General features: G+C 39.3%; 1 protein-coding gene across 3 annotated transcripts in view; it reads left to right on the top strand.

Moving 5' to 3' along the window:
* The window catches only part of RGN (regucalcin), a 30,589-nt gene extending 13,175 nt beyond the window's left edge, over window positions 1-17,414 (top strand). For all 3 annotated transcript variants that reach the window (XM_075200077.1, XM_075200078.1, XM_075200076.1), the window contains exons 2-7: window positions 5,502-5,668; window positions 10,223-10,405; window positions 11,077-11,292; window positions 12,201-12,332; window positions 15,818-15,972; window positions 16,742-17,414. In XM_075200077.1, coding sequence (XP_075056178.1) covers window positions 5,506-5,668; window positions 10,223-10,405; window positions 11,077-11,292; window positions 12,201-12,332; window positions 15,818-15,972; window positions 16,742-16,792 — 900 coding nt within the window. In that variant the 5' untranslated portion in view covers window positions 5,502-5,505 and the 3' untranslated portion in view covers window positions 16,793-17,414. The remainder of the gene's footprint in view (window positions 1-5,501; window positions 5,669-10,222; window positions 10,406-11,076; window positions 11,293-12,200; window positions 12,333-15,817; window positions 15,973-16,741) is intronic.
* The last annotated feature ends 2,899 nt before the right edge of the window (window positions 17,415-20,313 follow it).

Here is a 20,313-nt window from a genome sequence, read left to right as displayed (position 1 = left end):
AAAAGGTATTCCTGCCCGTCGAGAAGATCAGTTCGATTCAGAGTGTAACAACTCGGGTCTTGTCTTCTCCCAACCCCTCAATGCACTTGTGCATGCGGCTGCTGGGAAAGATGGTGGCCTCCTTCGAGACCATTCCATTCGGTCGAGCTCATTCCCGATGTTTTCAGTGGGATCTATTGACGAAATGGTCAGGATCCCACCTACGCTTGCATCTCCAGAAAATATCTCTATCTCCGAGGACGATAGAATCGCTCCAGTGGTGGCTAGTTCTGGATCACTTGAGGGTGGGCAGGTCCTTCGCTCCATGCTCATGGATCATAGCCACGACGGACGCCAGCCTGAAAGGTTGGGGGGCGGTAATCCTGCACTTCTGACTCCAAGGACTTTGGTGGGTTCAGGAAGCAGCCTTATCTATAAATGTGTTGGAGTTGAAGGCTATTCTTTTAGCCCTCCGGGGGGCCCAATCCCTCCTCCAGAGCCACCCTGTCAGAGTCCAGTCCGACAATACAATAGGCAGGGATGAACCAGGAGTGTAGCTGCAATGAACATTGCTGCTCAAATTTTGGTTTGGGCAGAACAATATGTCCCTGCAATATCCGCAGTTTACATTCCAAGAATAAGAAATTGGGAGGCCGACTACTTAAGTCGAAACCAAATGATGCTGGAAGAGTGGTCACTCCATCCGGAAGTTTTCCAGTCTCTGGTTCAGAGGTGGGGTCTTCCGGACACAGATCTCATGGCCTCCAGACACAACAGAAGGGCTCACAGGTTCTGCGCAATGGCAAGAGACCCCTTAGCGGTGGCAGTGGACGTTAGGACGATGTCATGGGAGTTCAGGTTGGGATACCTATTTCCTCCGATTCCCATGCTTCCTCGCGTGCTCAGACGAGTAAGGCAGGGGAGTCTTCCAGTAATTCTGATTGCTCCCTCATGGCCACGCCGAGTGTGGTACGCGGACATAATCTCTATGGCGGAAGGACAGGGAATTCCTCTTCCGTCACGAGACGACCTGCTTCTGCAAGGTCCCTTCCGTCACCAGAATTTACCTCAGCTCAGTTTAACGGCATGGCTGTTGAAGCCAGTCTCTGGAGGGCTAGAGGTTTTTCCCCCAGAGTAGTAGACCCTTTAATGCGAGCCAGAAAGCCAGTTTCAGCTCAGATCTATCACCGGATTTGGAGAGCCTACATCAGGTGGTGCGAAAATAGGACATGTCCCTCGTCCTCCTTTCGTCTCCCTCGCTTGTTGGCTTTCCTTCAGGATGGCCTGGAGGCAGGGCTTCGGTTAGGTTCCCTAAAAGTTCAAGTATCGGCTCTTTCAGTGTTTTTTTATCTGAAACTAGCGGAGGTACCAGATATTAGGACTTTCCTTCAGGGAGTCTTGCATATTCAACCTCCCTATGTTCCGCCTACAGCACCATGGGATCTCAACCTGGTGCTGGATATGCTTAAAGGGCCTCCCTTTGAGCCATTACTTGGTGCAGATTTAAAGTGGTTGACCTGGAAGGTCCTCTTTCTTTTGGCTATCGCATCTGCGCGTTGGGTTTCGGAATTAGGAGCTCTGTCTTACCGAGAACCATATCTGGTTTTCCACGAGGACAGAGCGGTGTTAAGAACCCTTCCTTCCTTCGTTCCAAAGGTAGTTTTGGCTTTTCATCTGAACCAAAAAATTGTAGTTCCGGTCTTTTCATCTACTTCCCATTCGGATCAGCAGTCTATGGAAAAGTTAGATGTGGTTAGGGCTCTCCGCATTTATGTCAAAAGAACTTCTCAGATTAGACGTACCGATTCTCTATTTGTTCTTTATGATGCCAATAAGAGAGGCTGGCCAGCCTCAAAACAGTCCATTGCAAGATGGATTACGGCAACCATTAAACAGGCTTACATAAAGGCTAGCCGTCCTGTGGCGGAGAGACTTACCGCTCATTCCACCAGATCGGTAGGGGCGTCGTGGGCAGCAAGAAATGGGGCTTCTGCAGACCAGCTTTGCAGGGCAGCCACCTGGTCTTCTGTCCATACATTTACAAAATTTTACCAGTTTAATGTATTTGCATCAGCTGATGCAAATTTCGCTCGTAGTGCTTTGCGAGCGGGATTTTCAGAGAAGTCCCAATCTTAGGGGGCTGCTTTAGAACGTCCCCATGGTAAGCAGTGTCCCCCAGACTGGATGAAAGAGAAAAGAGGATTTATGTACTTACGTTAAATCCGTTTCTCTGATTCCGTCTGGGGGACACTGCGATCCCTCCCTTCTGCTTTTCTTCTGTATGCTCTTGTTTGACTGGCCTTTCCTCCTTAGGCTTTTTAATTAACTGAACAAGAGGGAGCAGGGGGATTGTAGAGGGGAGGGGTCTGTCGGCAGTGCTAAAGTTAACTAGTTAGGTGCCAACTCCCCAAGCTCCCTCCACAACCCATGGTAAGCAGTGTCCCCCAGACGGAATCCGAGAAACGGATTTAACGTAAGTACATAAATCCTCTTTTTAATCTGTGTAATATTAAAACAGCCTCAAAATGTCCCACCCATCCTCAATCACTCAACCCAAAATGTCTCCAGATCTCCATATGCCCTTCCACTTAGACCCCCATTTGCTGCAAAATTCTGCCACATGTCCTCCGGCCCACGTCTGCCACAGTATGTCCCACACACACTCAGATCGCACGTGTACTCTAAAATTCCTCACATCCCACAACCTCACTGAGAGTACCAGTGACCACCCACCACTAATGAGAAATAAGTACATTAATCACAATCTTTAACAATTAGCTACCACTAGTTAATACCACCCTGCCCAAAAGGTTTAGTTACTTTTGTATTCAGTAAATACGGTCTTTCCCGCAGTGGAAGGAGGCAGTTCGCATGGTGCTGAATGTACTGCACTGCTTATTTTTCACGTGATGCCGAAGTAGCTGCTACCTCCTGCTCAGATAAACGTCATCCGTGGCCCATCCTTGACATTTTCAATAGCAGTCAGAGTGTGAGCATAATCCTGTAAGGTGCTGCAGGTGACTGGTTGATGGGCTGCCCATTACCCATCAGTGCCTTGTATCGTCCACACTCACAGACCATGCTTTTGCCTGTGCTGCACAGCAGTATAGCTTATCAGAATAGTGATCTTTTCATCTTGCCTAACAATAGCATTCTTAGTGAGCTTTATCAGATCTCTCTTCCTCCCCTAACTCTTCCTACATCCAAGTTATAAATAATTTATCTTTTCATTAACATTTATTTTTGTTTTGCATAGTCCCCTGTAATTGTTCACCTGCTTATTAATATATATATATATATATATATATATATATATATATATATATATATATATATATATATTAGAAAATAAGGAATATTTTTATCAAAGGGGTCTATGTAGTAATAACATGTGGTGCCAGTAAGTATGCATCACTGCAATCACAAATACTTTTTCCTGTTTATCGGCAGCCTGAATGGAGGAAGTGCCTCCACATTGAGAGATCCAACGAAGCCAGAAAGACTGCAGCTGGATGCCAAGGAAACGTAATGCCATCCTGAGATGACGTTGCCTTTCTGCGGAATGCAAAGCATTTCAAAGCTTGTTGCATTGCAGAACTTTGCAGTCCTCATATTTAATCTATGGGGACTGTGTTAAAACATGTTAAGTGGGTTATGGCAGGAGAAATCTTTTCTATCTCCTGCCAAAAACCCTTCATATATTTTGTTATACATCTTGAGATTTACCATTTTACAGAGAAAACTGCTGTTTTCTCCGTTTTTAATGGCTGATCTCAGTTTAATACATAGACTCCAAGCTGTCATGTTCCTTTTATACTTCATGTCTTTTGAAAAATAAAAGAAAAAAATTGATCTGTAGTAATCGTCAACAATGAGTACAGTTACGCTTTTGTCATAGTGATAGATATGTGTACTCAACTTCTTCTTTTTCATGATTTGTGAAGTGTCAGTGTGTCAATGCTCTGGGACCACAAAAAAGGCAATTGCCAATAGAATGTACTACATATCTGGCAATCGGAAACCCAACAAAGATTTGCGACCTAACCTACAGGTGCTGTGCCTCTGCGCAAGTTCACCGTTTTGACAAATGCTGAGGGAGGAAAAGTGCTATTCTGTCTGTTTACAATCTGAATAACATAGATTCAAGCAAGCTAACATGCTGTTCTTTGTGTTTGACATGTTTTACAAGACAAAACTGATGGAGTATCAGGCAGCTATTTTTACCAATATTCATAATTATTTGATGACTGAGTGGCACTTTTCCATTGCTGTTATATATTCAATGTCGCTTGGGAAAACAAACAATATTGATGTTCACACACTTATATATGCAAATAAGTGTTTCTATGGCACCTCCATGTGTGTGCAGCAGGCTTTCATACAATATGTTCTGAGTTCAATGAGGCTGTCCATCTGTTATCCCCAGCAATATTATTGTTGTGCGATGCCTAAGTGCATGTAGACTATGTAACCACTTGACCTGGCTGTGGAACACCGTATGCATAATGGTCCCCTACAAGTCTGTCCAAGTATGATGCTTACCTGTGATCTTGTGGTGCCATAAAAATTGTCACTTATGGACTGACTTGGGAGTTATGGGTCTACCCAAAGAAACACAATTTGTGACTACTTTTCATGATTTATCACTAATAATCCTAACTTGGTGAGTACATAAACGTCTACAGTCAGCCAGAAGGTGACTGTACTCTCTACATTCTCTCTAGACCAGTGGTCAAAGTGGCAGTATGAAAAATGGAATGAAAATGTAAGTGAATGGAATTTAATAGTTTTAAAATTAAAGCCAAACGAGTTGTGGCGGTATGGCATACCACCGTATACAGCCACGCTTCGTCTGCTGCTCTACACAAAATATACCATCCCTTCTGGAAGATTCTAAATTATGACTGAATTATCTAAATCTGTATATTATAACAAATGTTCAATGTGAATATATGTGGTGCTACTCTATAGACGGTCATTAATCAACACAGAGAACAAGAGAAAAATAGTGTTTATAATAATTTAGTTCATTCCTAGATAACCAATATAATGCACGGATTTTTTAATTAAAATCACTCTTAAATGCAAAGTTTGATTTATTTCTACAAGATGTCAATTTTAAAACCAAAAAAATGTAAAAGCTGAAGGAAATGGTATAAGAGAGAAGAGTAAAATGTATTTAATTGGGTGCTGCCTGTTTAATTTCCAACTTTGGTATTTTTAATATATTCAGTATTTTTTTTTTTTTATATTACTTGACATGTAGGTTTTCATCATGGATAAAGGTGTGTGTATATGTATGTGTGTGTATATATATATATATATATATATATATATATATATATATATATATATATTCTTATATCTATCAATTATGTGTGTATATGTGTTATCAGATCTCTTTTATAAGGCAACATTTGCCTTGAGTACTCCTTTAAAGTCATATTGCCATGTGCTTATAATAACATAAAAGTTAGTTTGTAATTTTTATGATCAATGTGTTACTGCTTCCATTATCACAGAACAATGTCTTCCATCAAGATTGAATGTGTGGTCACTGAGACGTACAGGATTGGAGAGTCTCCGGTGTGGGAGGAAAAAGCAGGAGTATTGGTATATGTTGATATTACAGGACAGAAGGTCTGCCGGTGGAACCCCAGTACTAACAAAGTAGAGAGTGTGTCTTTAGGTAAGTTGAATACTAGTGGCATGGTCTAGGAAATATTCCTAAAGGGTTACCAAAATAAAAAAAAAATAATTTTTATACATAAAAATCTATTTCTCCTAGTCCATTGGCATATAGTGTATATGAGATAGGTGTGGCACAAAAGTTGTTGGTTATCCCTAGCTCCTCTGCCTCTATAACCCCCGTCCTGTTTAGGCTTCAGTTTGTGTTTAAGCCCTGCAGTAAAGCAGACAATAGAAAGATATACAACAGAGAAAGAAAAATAATAATAATCTCTGGGACAACAAAGACAACATGTCAAACAAATGAGAAACCGGAGCATCATGATACAAACTAGCATCCAGCCCATCCTGCAACAATATAAGAAACCTGGACAACTGAAAAGAAGAGGTAGGAAATCCCTTCTCTTACACCAGGCAATATATGTACTCCAGATACGATGATATATTTTAACTAAGCCCAGTTTGTGAGCCCGAAGCATGATTTGCACCATGCGCTCAGACAAACCCTTAGCTCGAAGGATCATAGCCACTATAATACTTTTTATAAATAACTTCTCTTGGAGCACTAATTCGCTCATTTGGCCTCCAATACCTCCTCTACGCTGACAACACCCAAATCTATATCTTTTCCCCTGACACCTCTCCTTCTGTACTATCTTGTGTAATCAACTGTCTTTCTGCTGTATCCACGTGGATGTCCGAACGCTACCTAAAGCTCAACATTTCCAAAACAGAGCTCATTATCTTCCCTCCTGCCAGAGTCACCACCTGCCCTCAAAACTCCCACACTGTCAATAACACCACAATCTCCTCAGTCTTCCAAGCCTGCTGCATTGGTGTCGCACTTAACTCTGCCTTCTGTTTTATTCCTCACATCCAGACTCCCTTCCAGTCCTGTCAACTCCACCTTAAAAACATTGCCAGAATACGTCCTTTTCTTACCCAACATGCTACCAAAACTCTTACCCATTCTCTCATCATCTCCTGTCTTGACTATTGCAACCTTCTGCTATCTGGCATTCCTGACACCCATATATCCACTCTTCAATCCATCCTAAATGCTGTTGCAAGACTGATCTTCCTCTCTAACCGCTCCACATCTACTACTCTGCTTTGCAAATCCCTATACTGGCTCTACCCTTAAATCTACCTTTGACCTGTGCCTTGTCTCGTCTCTGGTAACCATCTCTCATTCCTGCCTACAAGACTTCTCCCATGCTGCTCCCCACTTATGGAATTCCCTACCATGCTCAATCGGACTCCCACAGCCTCCAACTTTTTGAAAACCCATCATCTTTTTTTTTTAGAGGTGACCTTATCCCCAATAACACTATTCATACTAATACACCCTCACAACTGTCCCAGTCTCCCATCTGAACCACATTTGCTTCTCTTGTTTCAGTCGTACTCTCTTCCACTTAGAATTTAAGCTCTCTAATGATCAGGGTAATTCATACCCTTTGTTTTCATGTCTGCATTTATTTTGTCTATCTTGTATGTACTGTTTTGCCTACTGAACGGAGCTGCAGGGCACTGTGGCGCCTTACAAATCTACCATGATAATGGCTACTGGTGGGAATATGTAAACTAAATAGAACTGCCAAGGAACGGGCAAGGGGATCTACTGAGACAGCTAGAGGATCCTTTGAACCGCAAAGTCCAGCTCTTCTGTACCCAGACAAACGAGATGCCGTCATGTCCAGTTGACCCCACACGACTACCAAACAAGACTACTAAACACCTCTGGGCGGAGGGACCATTTGCTGGAATGCAGAGTCTGCCTGCTGAGAAAATACGCTTCCTAATTTTCCACCCCTGGGATGAAAATTGCAATGATGGCCTAAAACTGAGCTTCAGCCCACAAAAAGATCCAGTGCAGCTCTCTCATGGCTAAAGGACTCTTGGTGCTGCCCTGGCGATTGAAATATGCCACTGCCATTGTCCGACTGAATCTTCACTGCCCTTCCCTGCAGCACATATTGCATGCTGATTAGAGCGAAGAACACTGTTCACAGTTTCAATGCATTGATTAGAAGTTTGGATTTCGCCAGAGTCCAAAAACCCTGAAACCAGGCAATAAGACAGATGGCACCCCAACCCCGAAGGCTGGCATCCTTTGTAAACAAGGTCCAACCCTAGATCTAGAATAGTCGACCCCTGCAGAAATTGTTTATCTGCAGCCACCAAAGTAGTGACTGACACACACTATGAGAAAGATGGAACATCTGACCCAACAGATTCAGAAGGGATATGTTCCACTTGGAAGGGAGTTCCAGCTGGAAGTTGCGTGCATGTAAACTGGACCGCCTCGACCGTTGATACCATCTTTCCCAGAACCTTCATGCAGAAGTGTACAGAGAGGTCTGTTTGACAGCCAACAGAGATCTTGTCATTTTCTGTAAAGCCTGAATTTTGACCAGAGGCAAGAACACCTGCCTTTGTTGGGTGTCAAATAGAAGTCCTAAAATTGATCATCCATTAGGTCAGAGTTAATTTGGACTTCTTGAAGTTGACTATCCAACTGTGGGACTTCAGAATCTGGATCTACCTGTGTTTAAAGATTTCAGATTCTGAATCGGCCTGACCCAACAGTCTGGTTTTGGAACAATAATTTGTTGTCTGGGACACTAAGAAGACAACATACTTATATATTGGAATACTGTCTGCATTGTCCTATTATATGTTAATCTGGTTGCAGCAACCTGAATACCCGCTGGTCCCCAAGTGAATCCTACACAGCACTTTCTACCATTCCCAGCAATCAAGAGCAGGGAATGTAGCTAAAACACCCCCATTTCATGTTTTCTTTATTATTTAAAGGATTGACGTACAGAAAAATGTATAAACTTATGGTTTTGGTTGTTGTTTATCATGTGACCTGATATGCTAGTTTTCTTTTAGGTCCACTTACAGATTTGCCCTTTTTAGCCTGTTTCAGTGGCACACTGGGCTTTATTTATCATGTGACTTAGCCCTGCAGTTTTCTTTCTGTGGTGGATTGTGCTGTAGAATTTTGTGGCTTATTGCTGTTTTGATTCTATATACGCATGTGTGTTTAGTGCTGTTTGCTTGAGAATATGAGAATAGGAGGTCATAGACCCAGAAATGTTGCAGATCTTGAACACAAATCAACTTTTAGGTTACAAATAAGTGAAATCTATATTTTTTGTGAACAACTCATTCCAAAAATTAGCTAGGTTGGAAAATATTATTTGGTCAATGCCATTAAATAGTGGGATCTTTGTTTTGGAACTGGATGCTTTAAATGATAATCATCTTAACTTATGAGTAATCAGGTAACTGAAGAGCTGGAATTTTTACAAATGTGTTTTGCGTGTGTTTAAAATTGGTCACTGGTATGATTGCACAGCAAACAAACCACTCGTCCAGAAACCAATGAATTGATGCATATGTGACCACACCCTAGTGTGTACTTGCTGAATGTCCACTGTTTAATATGGTGGAGTCCTCTCTGGAAACAGGTTGTGCAAAAGAAAAAGGTGCTTTTGGCTTTGTGGAAACGCCACACCAGTCTAGGCCAAGGGTGGCAAATGTGTAAGTGTGGCACCCTGCTCCCTTTGCAAGTCATTTTAAAATGACTAATGTTGTGTCTATTTATATAGTATAGATATGCAATAAGGGGGTCAGTTAGGACCGAATTGTATCCATTTTGTTTATTTAATACCTATGGGGTGCAGTAACAATGTAGGCTATTGAGAGCTTATGTGAGGATGGGACATAGAAAATGGCCTGAGGGGGAGGGGGGGGGGGGGTCTGTAACTCGTGTCCTTCCAACAGATAGTAAACAATTCCATTCTAGCTGTAATGTTTCCCTTACAGTTAAGAAAATGAAAACAGATATCTGGTTGTGTTTTCTAAAATATTTTCCAATTTTCATACCATTACCTTTTTTCTGCTTTTTTTTCTTTTTACCTTCTCCAGAAAACTGAGGGCTTGTCAGCACATGTATGCTGGGGAAATGGGTAATAACGCATGAAAGCTAATGCAAGGTTTTAAATTTGGTTTATATTGCATTTTCCATATAAAGCACTTCTACCAATATAAGGTCTGATTTAGAATTAGGCATTGATTCAACAAGAAGGTGCAGTGTTGCACCTTGGCAAAACAAAGTTGCATTGCAGGAGGGAAACACATATTGTGGAGAGTGGCAGTGTTGGCACTGTTACAATATAGCTGCCACGGTATTTGTGTGCTACATATAAAACCAAGCTGTATGTTCCCTGCAACGAAAAAATTACATTTGTATCCTTTGCATTACAACATGTGTACCCTTTAGCTTAATCTGAGGCCTATAATATATTATGCTGGTAGCGTATTCAACGTTGCATTCCAAAATTTCCCTACGTTAATGCACACTATTTATGCATTTTATTTACATGTGAACAGGGTGAAAAAAGAAGATAAATGTGAACGAGCCCTCGGGAACTGATTTGTTTAGAATTCTGATCATGACAATAAAACAAAGGCATCAGAGTATAATTTTTGAAGTGATTCTCTTGAAAGATGATACCCTATTTTTGAATCCTATCTATAGAAAAACCAGTTGGCTCTGTTGGACTTCGGAAGTCAGGTGGCTATGTTGTTGCCACAGGTACCACATTTGCAGCTCTGAATTGGGAAGACCAGTCAATAACCTCCCTCGCTCAAGTTGATGAAGACAAACCCAACAATCGTTTTAATGATGGCAAAGTTGACCCAGAAGGGAGATTTTTTGCAGGTGAAGCATCCCTTCGAATTCCCTAGACAATTCAATACTATCAAACAAAATGCTATAAATATATATATATATATATATATATATATATATATATATATATATATATATATATATATATATATATATATATATATGCAGTACATAAACACATGATATATATCATTAGAAATATACAGATCACTTTATAAGGCACTGCTGAATTCTTATTTGTGTCCTTAATAACATTTTTTTTATTTTGTTATATGAAAGACAAAACTCAATAATAACATATACTTTAACAAAATATTTTGCTAGTTCAAAACACTATTTTACATATTAACAGGCAAAAAAAATGTATCTGGAAATTCAGCACCTGAAAGTGATAATTCTATTTCCTATGCACGCAGGGTTCAGATCTCAATGATTGGTTCTTATGGACTCAGAACCAAGTCATGAATTCAGTGTGTCCCTAACAAAATCACTGATTTTAGTAAAAATAAAATGCACCATGCTCTAGATACATCCTTAAAATCTGGAATGAAATTCAGTTCACATCTTTAAATTACTGCATTTTATCTAAAACTAATGTCAACATTATCCTGTTGTTTGTAATATTATGCTTACACATTTGTATACTCAGACACCTCTTTGTAGTTTTAGACTGAATGATGATTTGTATTGATTCTTCATAGGTACCATGTCTCAGGAAATCCGCCCTGCAGTTGTGGAGAGAAACCAAGGTTCATTATTTACCCTGTATCCAGATCACTCTGTGGTGAAACACTTCGACATGGTGGATATCTCTAATGGTTTAGATTGGTCTTTGGATCACAAAACCCTCTACTACATAGATAGCCTTTCCTATGCAGTTGATGCATTAGACTATGACGTGAAAACAGGAAAAACTTGTAAGTCTTTCTTATTTGAATTTGTGTGTTATACATTGTGGAGTTTATTATTTGTAATTTAGAAGTGTACCATATTTTGTATAATATAAAACATTTTTTTTAAAATTCTTATAGTTTCGGTTCATTGTAACCAGAATGTCACAGAGAAATGTAGTGGACCCGCCTGCCACTACTAGTTACTGCTGCTCACCTAGAGAAGCGGTGTGTTCAATGAGCCATGGACAGCCGCTGTGAGCCAAATGTTACACAGAAAATGTTGTTCTGTACATGCTTAATAAAATAAACTACAGCCATCTCAAGGTATTCCTTTACATTGGGCAATAATATGGTGTATTTTACATCTCAATAGTATAATTGCTTTTGTACTAGTACTGGAATATTTTATTTTATGTTGGCATTTTTATCAGCATATTCTATCTTGCTGGGGTTTATCAGAAGCATTTTACATATTGCTGGGATATTGCATTTTGCTTGTGCAATATTACTAATGTTTATGCTATTCACTGTTGCTGGGCATATTTTATATTAATGGGAATTATTACTTTAGGGCATATTATTCATTATTGGTCTAAGTAATGTGGAATGGTGTTCAGTGATATGAGACACTTAGTTACCTCACTAGTCAAAAGCTCCCATCACTCCACTGCTGCAAGTGTCTACCTACAGCTACTGCAAAGCCTACCTAAACATAATGTGAAAATGTGTCTTTATTCATGGTTAGACTATGGAATGGCAATTGTACTTTTAGTAGCTTTGGTTGAAATCAATCTTGAAGAGAATTGAAGTTTTTTTTGTTTGTTTTTGGATCAAGCCCAGTGAGGTAGTTCATTTGATTTAGCACATTTGTATAAAGCTATGCATCTTCATTTTTGGATGATATAGATTACAATTACTGGTTATCCCCACAGCGAACCGCCGCCATGTCTACCAACTGCAGTCAGATGAAGGGATCCCTGACGGCATGTGCATAGATGCAGAGGGGAAACTTTGGGTCGCTTGTTATAATGGAGGAAGGGTGATCCGTATAGACCCTCAGGCTGGTAAGCTGTATAGACATTTTTTAATTTAGTTTTTACATTTTCCGTTTACATTTCATGCTATAGGTTATCATTTCTATTTAATATTGCATTTTTAGTATAATGAAATCTTTTAGCTTTAGCACTGCCATGAACTTAAGTTACTTCTGGCCACAACTGCAATCGGGTAGCCATGTACATAAATTATGTCATCCATTTATTCCTGTTCTGTAATGATTGTAGTCAGTACCACAATCATGCGGGAGGCAGCCAGCATCGCATTGCTGGAGCGATCTGCACTCTGTGAAGCTGTAAGTTTGTACCACTGTTATGTCTGTATTAAGGACTTTGTCTGAAATCATGAGCTGATTTGACCTCCAGGTTGCCCAAGCGGGAGTGATGAGACAACTCTTTGGTCAGCCAATCACTCCATGGCCCAGTCAATGCTGTTGGTTCACCTCCAGTAACAATATAATTAATATATAAAATGAAAAAGGCTGCTCATTCCAGAAATTATATATAATTATAAGGAGGATTCTAGACCACAAATAAATGGGGAGTTAATCCAGATAAAGACATACAAATAAATAAGCAAATAGACTAAATGGATTAGAGAGAAATTTTGCAGAAATCAAGTAGTTCGCCTAAACAGGCTGTTTCGCAGAGGTGTATAATTCTGGGAAATGAGTTTGGCTTTTGCTTCACCATTTTCTGAAATTGATAGTGTATGAATAGAGCTGGGACCGATAATTAATTCATTCTGCTGTATGGTGTGGTTGGGTAGGAGATTGTGTAAAGTTCTACTAATTGCGCTTGGCTGGTGTGGGTATATGTGTAGATGCGCTATAGAAAACTAGAAAAAAGTAAAACGTATCTGTTCGCAGCCATAGAGTGCAGGCTGTAGTTTTCTTGGCTGTTGTCCGTGGGGTCTAGTTGTGGTGGAATGGTCCTTGTCAGCTGTTCCCAATGCGTTGAGCTCAGATAAAAATTGTGCAGTTTGTTATTGTTTGTAACAAGGCAGAGAGTGTGAGTTGGGTCTGTATGGGTCGGGGTGAGGGGTAGGAGATTGGGTGTAGGTGGGTAAGGGGGTGGGTTACGCAGCTGGTGGTGTATGGAGTAGGGAGGACGTGTAGGTACAGATGGAGGGGGGGGGTAAGGATAAGAAATATATTCCTATATAGTGGTGAGGATTGTAAAGGCAGAGAGGTTGGGTGGTGTATGGATAGACAGTTTGAAAAGGGCTAGATGTATAATTAGAGGTTGATGGCAGAAAAAGAAGTAGATATAATACGGCAGTGATATGAGTGTGAAAATACGAGTAGAAATAGGAGTATTGGTATATATAGTATATATAGAAGGTAGAAGTGTGGATGAAAGTACAGGTAAAGGAGTTAAATATTCTGGAACTGGAGTATAGCAGGGTATAGGGTAGTAGAGAAGGGTGAGTGTGTAAGTGTAGTTTGGGGGGATTATTGTGGAGAGGGGGAATATTGGGTTATAGTGTAAAATTTGGGTTATAAAAATTAAAATAAATGAGGGGACAGAAGTTGGGACACTATTGAAAAGAGATTCAAAAGTAAGATGGGATCTATGTATTCCAATTTAAATGTTCATATGTGTCAGGTGGGAGATGGGCAGGGTAAAAATCAGGAGAGGGGGATATAAAGTGGGGGGTGCAGCGGTCTGTGGGAGTGGGTGAAAATAAAGGGTGTGTAGGTAAGAGCAGATAGAGGACAATAGATGAATTAGAAAAAAAGAGAATTTGAGTGAAACTAAATCAAGTAAAATACATCAAATCAAACCAAATAAGAATATGATATAACAAATGCTGTGGTTGGGTAGGTCTGGGAACATTTATGATCAGATTCTGCCTGCCAAATACTGAATAAGGTAAATATTCTGCAGAACACCTTAAAAATTTCGCTCACCTCTAAATTGCTGGATTAGAATTTTGAGTGCTATATATCAAAGTTCTAATTACATGATATAGTTAAATCATTCCAAAGTTCTTAAATATTACGCACAGATGACCTCATAAAGATATAGTTAAAAAGACAATGTTATCATGTGCCCATACACTGTAAGCTTGCAGGCAGGGCCTTCTTACATCTCTGTCTGGATTTCCCAGTATTGTTTTATTACTGTGTTTGTTCCCAGTTGTAAAGCGCTAGTGAAAATTACAATCATGATATACATATGGACAGCTAAATTAAAAATCTTGCAAAATTCCTGATAATATAATGCAGATTAAATAATCTAATGTATAATTAATTGAGACATCAAAAAGAGTAATAAAGTTCAGTAATTCGTTAAATAAAATATGCAAAGTCACTATAAAATGAATGTTCCACCACCCTCTTAAATGAGTGTATGTATGTGTAACTCATAGTTGCTGATATTAAAAATACCACCTTCTTTAATCTATATAGAATCTGCAATGTAGAATTGGGTGAATCCAAGGCACGGTTGGTAGATGTTAGATCCAATTTGTTCCTCCATAACTGGTGATATAAACTGGTTATCCATATGGTAAATATACCAGTCCCTGATGAGGATTCCGAAGAACAAGTGGTCTAGTTGGCCACCTGCAGAGCAGTCGCACGTTCTACAACTTCACATGAGGATTTACGCCCGATAGACACTGATGTCAACCACAGATTTCACATCCTACACATTTCTCTCGTGTCTCTGAGCTTCATCAGGGTTCGTGAACCGAGTGATTAGTTGATTATAAATAGGGGTGACTAATCAATTAACTGGCAAACACATCCATAGCTGGAAAGATCCATCAGTACACAGGACAATCCTAAATTTATAGGAAAGGATATGATACATTGCCACTTATTTGTACAACCCATTCACAATACAAAGGACACCCGTAAAGGAAATAAATATATAATTGCAGAAACATCATAAAAATTTTCATCTAAAATTCACATACATACGATCATATGCATGTAGGAACAAAATGAATGCCATCTTTAGTGCTATTAAAAATAAAATCCATTTAAAACTTTTTTAAATGGGTAGATTATAATTTTGAGCGCTATATATCAATTTCTGTTTTTTTCTTTTACTTATTTGTGTGAACTTTGTTCACACTCTGGGAATTCAAGTATGACCTGTTAACTTGTCTGGGGGTAAATGTATCAAGCTGCAAGTTTTCTGCAGGTTTGAAAAGCGGCTTAGTCGCCTATAGCAACCAATCAGATTCTAGATATAATTTTGTAGAATGTACTAAATAAATAACTAGAATATGATTGGATGCTATAGGAAACATCTCCACTTTTCAAACCTACCGGAAACTCGCAGTTTGATACGTTTACCCCCTGGGCTCATGAGTGAGATTGATGATCTTGATGTAAAACGTCAACCATGAAAGGGTTAATATACTAGCATGTTATTTATCACACACATCATGATTGTGTTTTCTGTATGAGTTATCTACAAATACATTACTGTACTTTGTGCTATTAAATTGGATATGAAACTGATTGTCTATACTGCAGGGAAGGTGATTCAGACTGTAAAACTACCAGTGGATAAGACGACATCTTGTTGCTTTGGAGGAAAAGATTATTCAGAAATGTATGTCACAACGGCATGTGATGGGATGGATGAGGAGTTGAAGGCCCGTCAGCCCCAGTCTGGGGGAATATACAAGGTCATTTTTTTTTCTTTTGATCTGTCCACTGGATGTGCACAGTTTTTGTTTTTAGAAAACCCAGATTTTTAAAAAAAATGTTTTGTCTTTCTCATTGATATGTATTGTGTGCGGATATCCACAGTATGAGTAAAGATTATGGGCAGGGTAGTGCATTTTTATCTGAATGGCTCCATCTTTAAAAAAAAAAAAATGTAGTATACTTTCCTAATAATAACAACAAAACCAGGGTATCTACGTTGAAAAGCACTCCATATTAAAACCAGAGAACATTAGTTCCATATATTGCAGTACATGTTAAAAACTCGCTCCAAGGTCTTCCCCATGTGTGCCAGACTCTGGCACAAGTCAGCCAGCTTAACTTGTATTGAAATGTATGGAATTCACACAAGGGGGATTGGGACTTTAATGTGGCCTCCTGGTAGGTGTGGCCAAACTGTCAGGTGGGGTCAATGGCGATGGAGTCAAATGCACCTTGAAAATATGAAACTTAACATTAAACTCAAATTCTTCAGTTGTCATATGGAGAAGGAATACCAGGTAACGTATCGTCATGTCTAATTTTGACACCCCAGACTTCAGATGAGGCATTGTCGCGATATTACATATTCTGTACATAACAAAATAGATTATCAAACCACTAAATTGCTGTGTTCTGTTTTAAAAGACCGCTCAGTTTAGTTACCATTTAATGTTAACATTTTATCTTTTTCATTAGAAAATAATAAAAGCATTACTCCTATTGAATATATTTTTCTCCTTTTGGCAGATTACTGGACTTGGTGTAAAAGGATTACCACCCAATGAATTTGCCGGTTAAATAAGAGTCTTAACTTTGCCAATGTTTCTGTTTTAACGAATAACCTAATGTGTAAACAGTGAAGTAAAGCTAACCAAGGTTGTCTAATAATAATACTATATTGCTCAGAATTTTATAAACGTTTCTCTATTAGTACAATATGATTGAATCTGTAATGTATTGCTTTTTCTCCACATAGCAATAAGAAATTAAATATGTCTCTGTGCAAAAGTAGCCTGTTCATTGCATGTGTAAAGTAATAGGTTCATCTGGTGGTAATGCATCTACAATGCCTGGTAGGCAGATGGAAAGCTCACCAATGAGCATTACAGCACAGGACATTTACTATAATTACATTTGGGTACAAAACTTTCACTGGACCATGGCAAGACTTTCATTGATTAGATACACTAGACTGGTAAAAGTTTGGCTGTTGTGATTCAATGCAAATTGTGTAGTAAAAAGATTATCAACAGAATGTTCACGTTTTTGCCAGTGTCACTACAAAAGTTAATTTTATATATTTTTCGAGAGAGCTTTCTCATGGGCACTATATACATGAAAACAAAGTTTATATGAATAAGAAATATGAATACTGTGTAGGTGTGGTCTATGTGGGCCATAATAAAGTTTGTACACTATACATGTCTGGTTATTTTTCTTCCTATATTTTTTGCTTTCATTAATATGAACAGACCTTATATAAGCTTCTGTGGAGTGCTGCCAACTATTGGCCAGGGGGGAAAGTACAAGTGGTTCATCTTATTGCACATGCCAGTATAAGGCAATATTGCACCATCAAATGAACTCTCTCCCCTCTTGCCAGCCTGCCAATGATAAGCTGAGGTTGTCAGTGGCATGTCATGAGAGAGCTAACGAAGAGCCTATTATGGAATGTAGACCTATGGGCCTCTTTTCCTGCTCGGGGACCCTGGTGTAGCATCAGTGAGGTTTCAACAGATGTGCAAGTAGCTGCAGAAATAGTAACTATTAACAGATTGAATGATGTGCTAACAGAACATAATGATTGTCGGCCAATGCACTAAAAATTGTGACCGCTATCATGATTGCTTCTTCCAGCCAACGCACTGGAACCAAGCTGAGTGCCACCCGCCAAATGCCAGCACGTAGATGTACATTCAGCAGTTTATTAGCTTTTATTTATAAACTAACAAAGGTTAGCAGCAGATAATTCAGTACATTGTCCAGGTGTGTTGAAGTTAAAGATGATGCTTTTATCATTGAGTAAAAAATTACTAGCTACTTCTTACACTGCAGCAACATATCTCGGGGCCAACTGTCAATTTCTATTTTCCTGTCTATTATTATTATTTTTTATTACTACCATTTATTTATATAGCGCCACTAATTCCGCATCGCTGTACAGAGAACTCACTCACATCAGTCCCTGCCCCATTGGGGCTTACATTCTAAATTCCCTAACACACACACACACACACACACACACACACACACACACGTCCATTTGAAAGCAGCCAATTAACCTACCAGTATGTTTTTGGAGTGTGGGAGGAAACTCACGCAAACACGGGGAGAACATACAAACTCCACACAGATAAGGCCATGGTCGGGAATTGAACTCATGACCCCAGTGCTGTAAGGCAGAAGTGCTAACCACTTAGCCACCGTGCTGATCAAAAAATACAAAACCGTTAACAAACCACAGTACAGTGATTATCACAAAAGGCATACAAATTATTCTACCAATATTACACAATGCCATACAATAAGGGGATCATGTTACAGATTGTATGCAAACACATATTAACAGAAGCCTAAAATGTCTGTCAATTTTTTTTAATAATCTAATGCAATATTGTAGTTGATATTGGACAATTGACCCAATATGACTGCATGAGTGACTCAAAAACCACCGCAATATTCTAATTGAAATTGATTTGATAGTTATTGAACATGTTAGTGATCATTTTCCGACTGCATTTACCATCAGCTTGTGTGCAGTCATCTTGTGATTGCATTAACATGCCCTAATAATGCAGTATGAGGCCATTTTGCCTAAGGGGGCAAATATCTCAATCTTATCCGTGTGTGTGGCCAAAATGGACATTGACCTTGTAATTTAGAGCTTGCAATGAACACCAGGATAGACGCTTGTGTGGCTTTATAGGTTTTATAGGTACAGAGCACACTTGAGACACATTAAAGAAGTGGAGTTGTTGGTGGGAGCAGCTGGGAGTAGTTTGTTTTAGGATGAGCATGAGGTTTCAGATCTTAAAAGTATCTGATATGACAGGGGTGCAGAGTTTCAATGTTTCTATTCAGAAGAAGTTCTGTAGTGGTGCGAAGACCCAACTACTAAAGATAAAGTGGCAAATGGTGTTTGTAGTGAACATAGGGGAATTACAGTTATAGGGATTAACCCATAATATTGTTGGGAATAAGGCCTAATCATAACTGCAGTGTAAATATGGTATACCAAATGAATCCATTGATTGAGCTACTAAGGTGTAAAATGTGAAATCAGAGGGTCTGGGGACCCTTCCCACCTCTATGTTAAAAGATAACTGCACCCCTTCCAGGGAAAGCTGAGCAGCTTCAACGGCCATTGGGGAGAGCTACATCCTGACATAGGAGAATTTTTTGATGCCTAAAGAGACATTAGACAGACAGGAGGAAGCTGTTCACAGATTGTGGTCTTACACAAGGAGACCACTTGATGAATGGCTATATTTTGTATAGGCAATTATATTTCAATTTCTATAATACCACTTAAAATCAATTAAAGTGGTGATCAACCACATATTCATCAATAGCATGATGAAGGGCAGCCCATATGTCAAAGCATGCTGACACAATGAAGTTGTGAGAATGAGTATAAGCTCAACTAATACACTGGACCTAGGCCTGTTTGGTATAAATAAATTGGTAAATTCATAGTGGATCTATTAATAATAAAATTGGGCTGCGTGACACTCCACAGCAAAGTTAGGTCACATAGTAGAATTGGGTAATAAATCAGGCAGCATGCAAATGCTGATTGTAAACAGTGTCACTGACTACAACCCCTGAAGGTGGAGACAGGTGTGGAATTGTCTTAAAAAAGGGGGGAACAGTTACAAGAAATTGTCAGTCTTTGGGAAATCAATCATAATTGATAAGCTGTCAATCTTCAAGCCAATTTTCCCTTTGTGCAGAATATACCACTTGTCTGTTAAACTCTGAATTTAATCCCTTTATTTTAAATCTTTTTTGCTTATGTATGTCATGTCAATTGTTAATTGTTTTTTTTTATAACCTGTAAGCATTGTCCTTTTTGTATATTAAATATAAAATGTAATTAGTAATTTCCTTATTACTCTAAACAAATTCACTGCCTGTTTAGAAGAGGGAGAGATTGCTTGGCTGGGTTAACACTTTAGATACCAGTGTGTGAAGTGTTAACTATTTTAGCTACCAGAGCCCAGAGGGTGTGCAATTGGGTAATTAAGTCATAGGTTCGCTACGGGCCTTATACGTAGCTGGTAGCAGTTGCGGAGGAGTGTGGAAGCGTGTGTCTCTTT

This window comes from Mixophyes fleayi, chromosome 2, assembly GCF_038048845.1.
Source record: "Mixophyes fleayi isolate aMixFle1 chromosome 2, aMixFle1.hap1, whole genome shotgun sequence".
Lineage (NCBI taxonomy): Eukaryota > Metazoa > Chordata > Amphibia > Anura > Limnodynastidae > Mixophyes > Mixophyes fleayi.
Note: the sequence above shows the minus strand (reverse complement) of the source record. Positions and strands in the feature narration are given on the sequence as shown.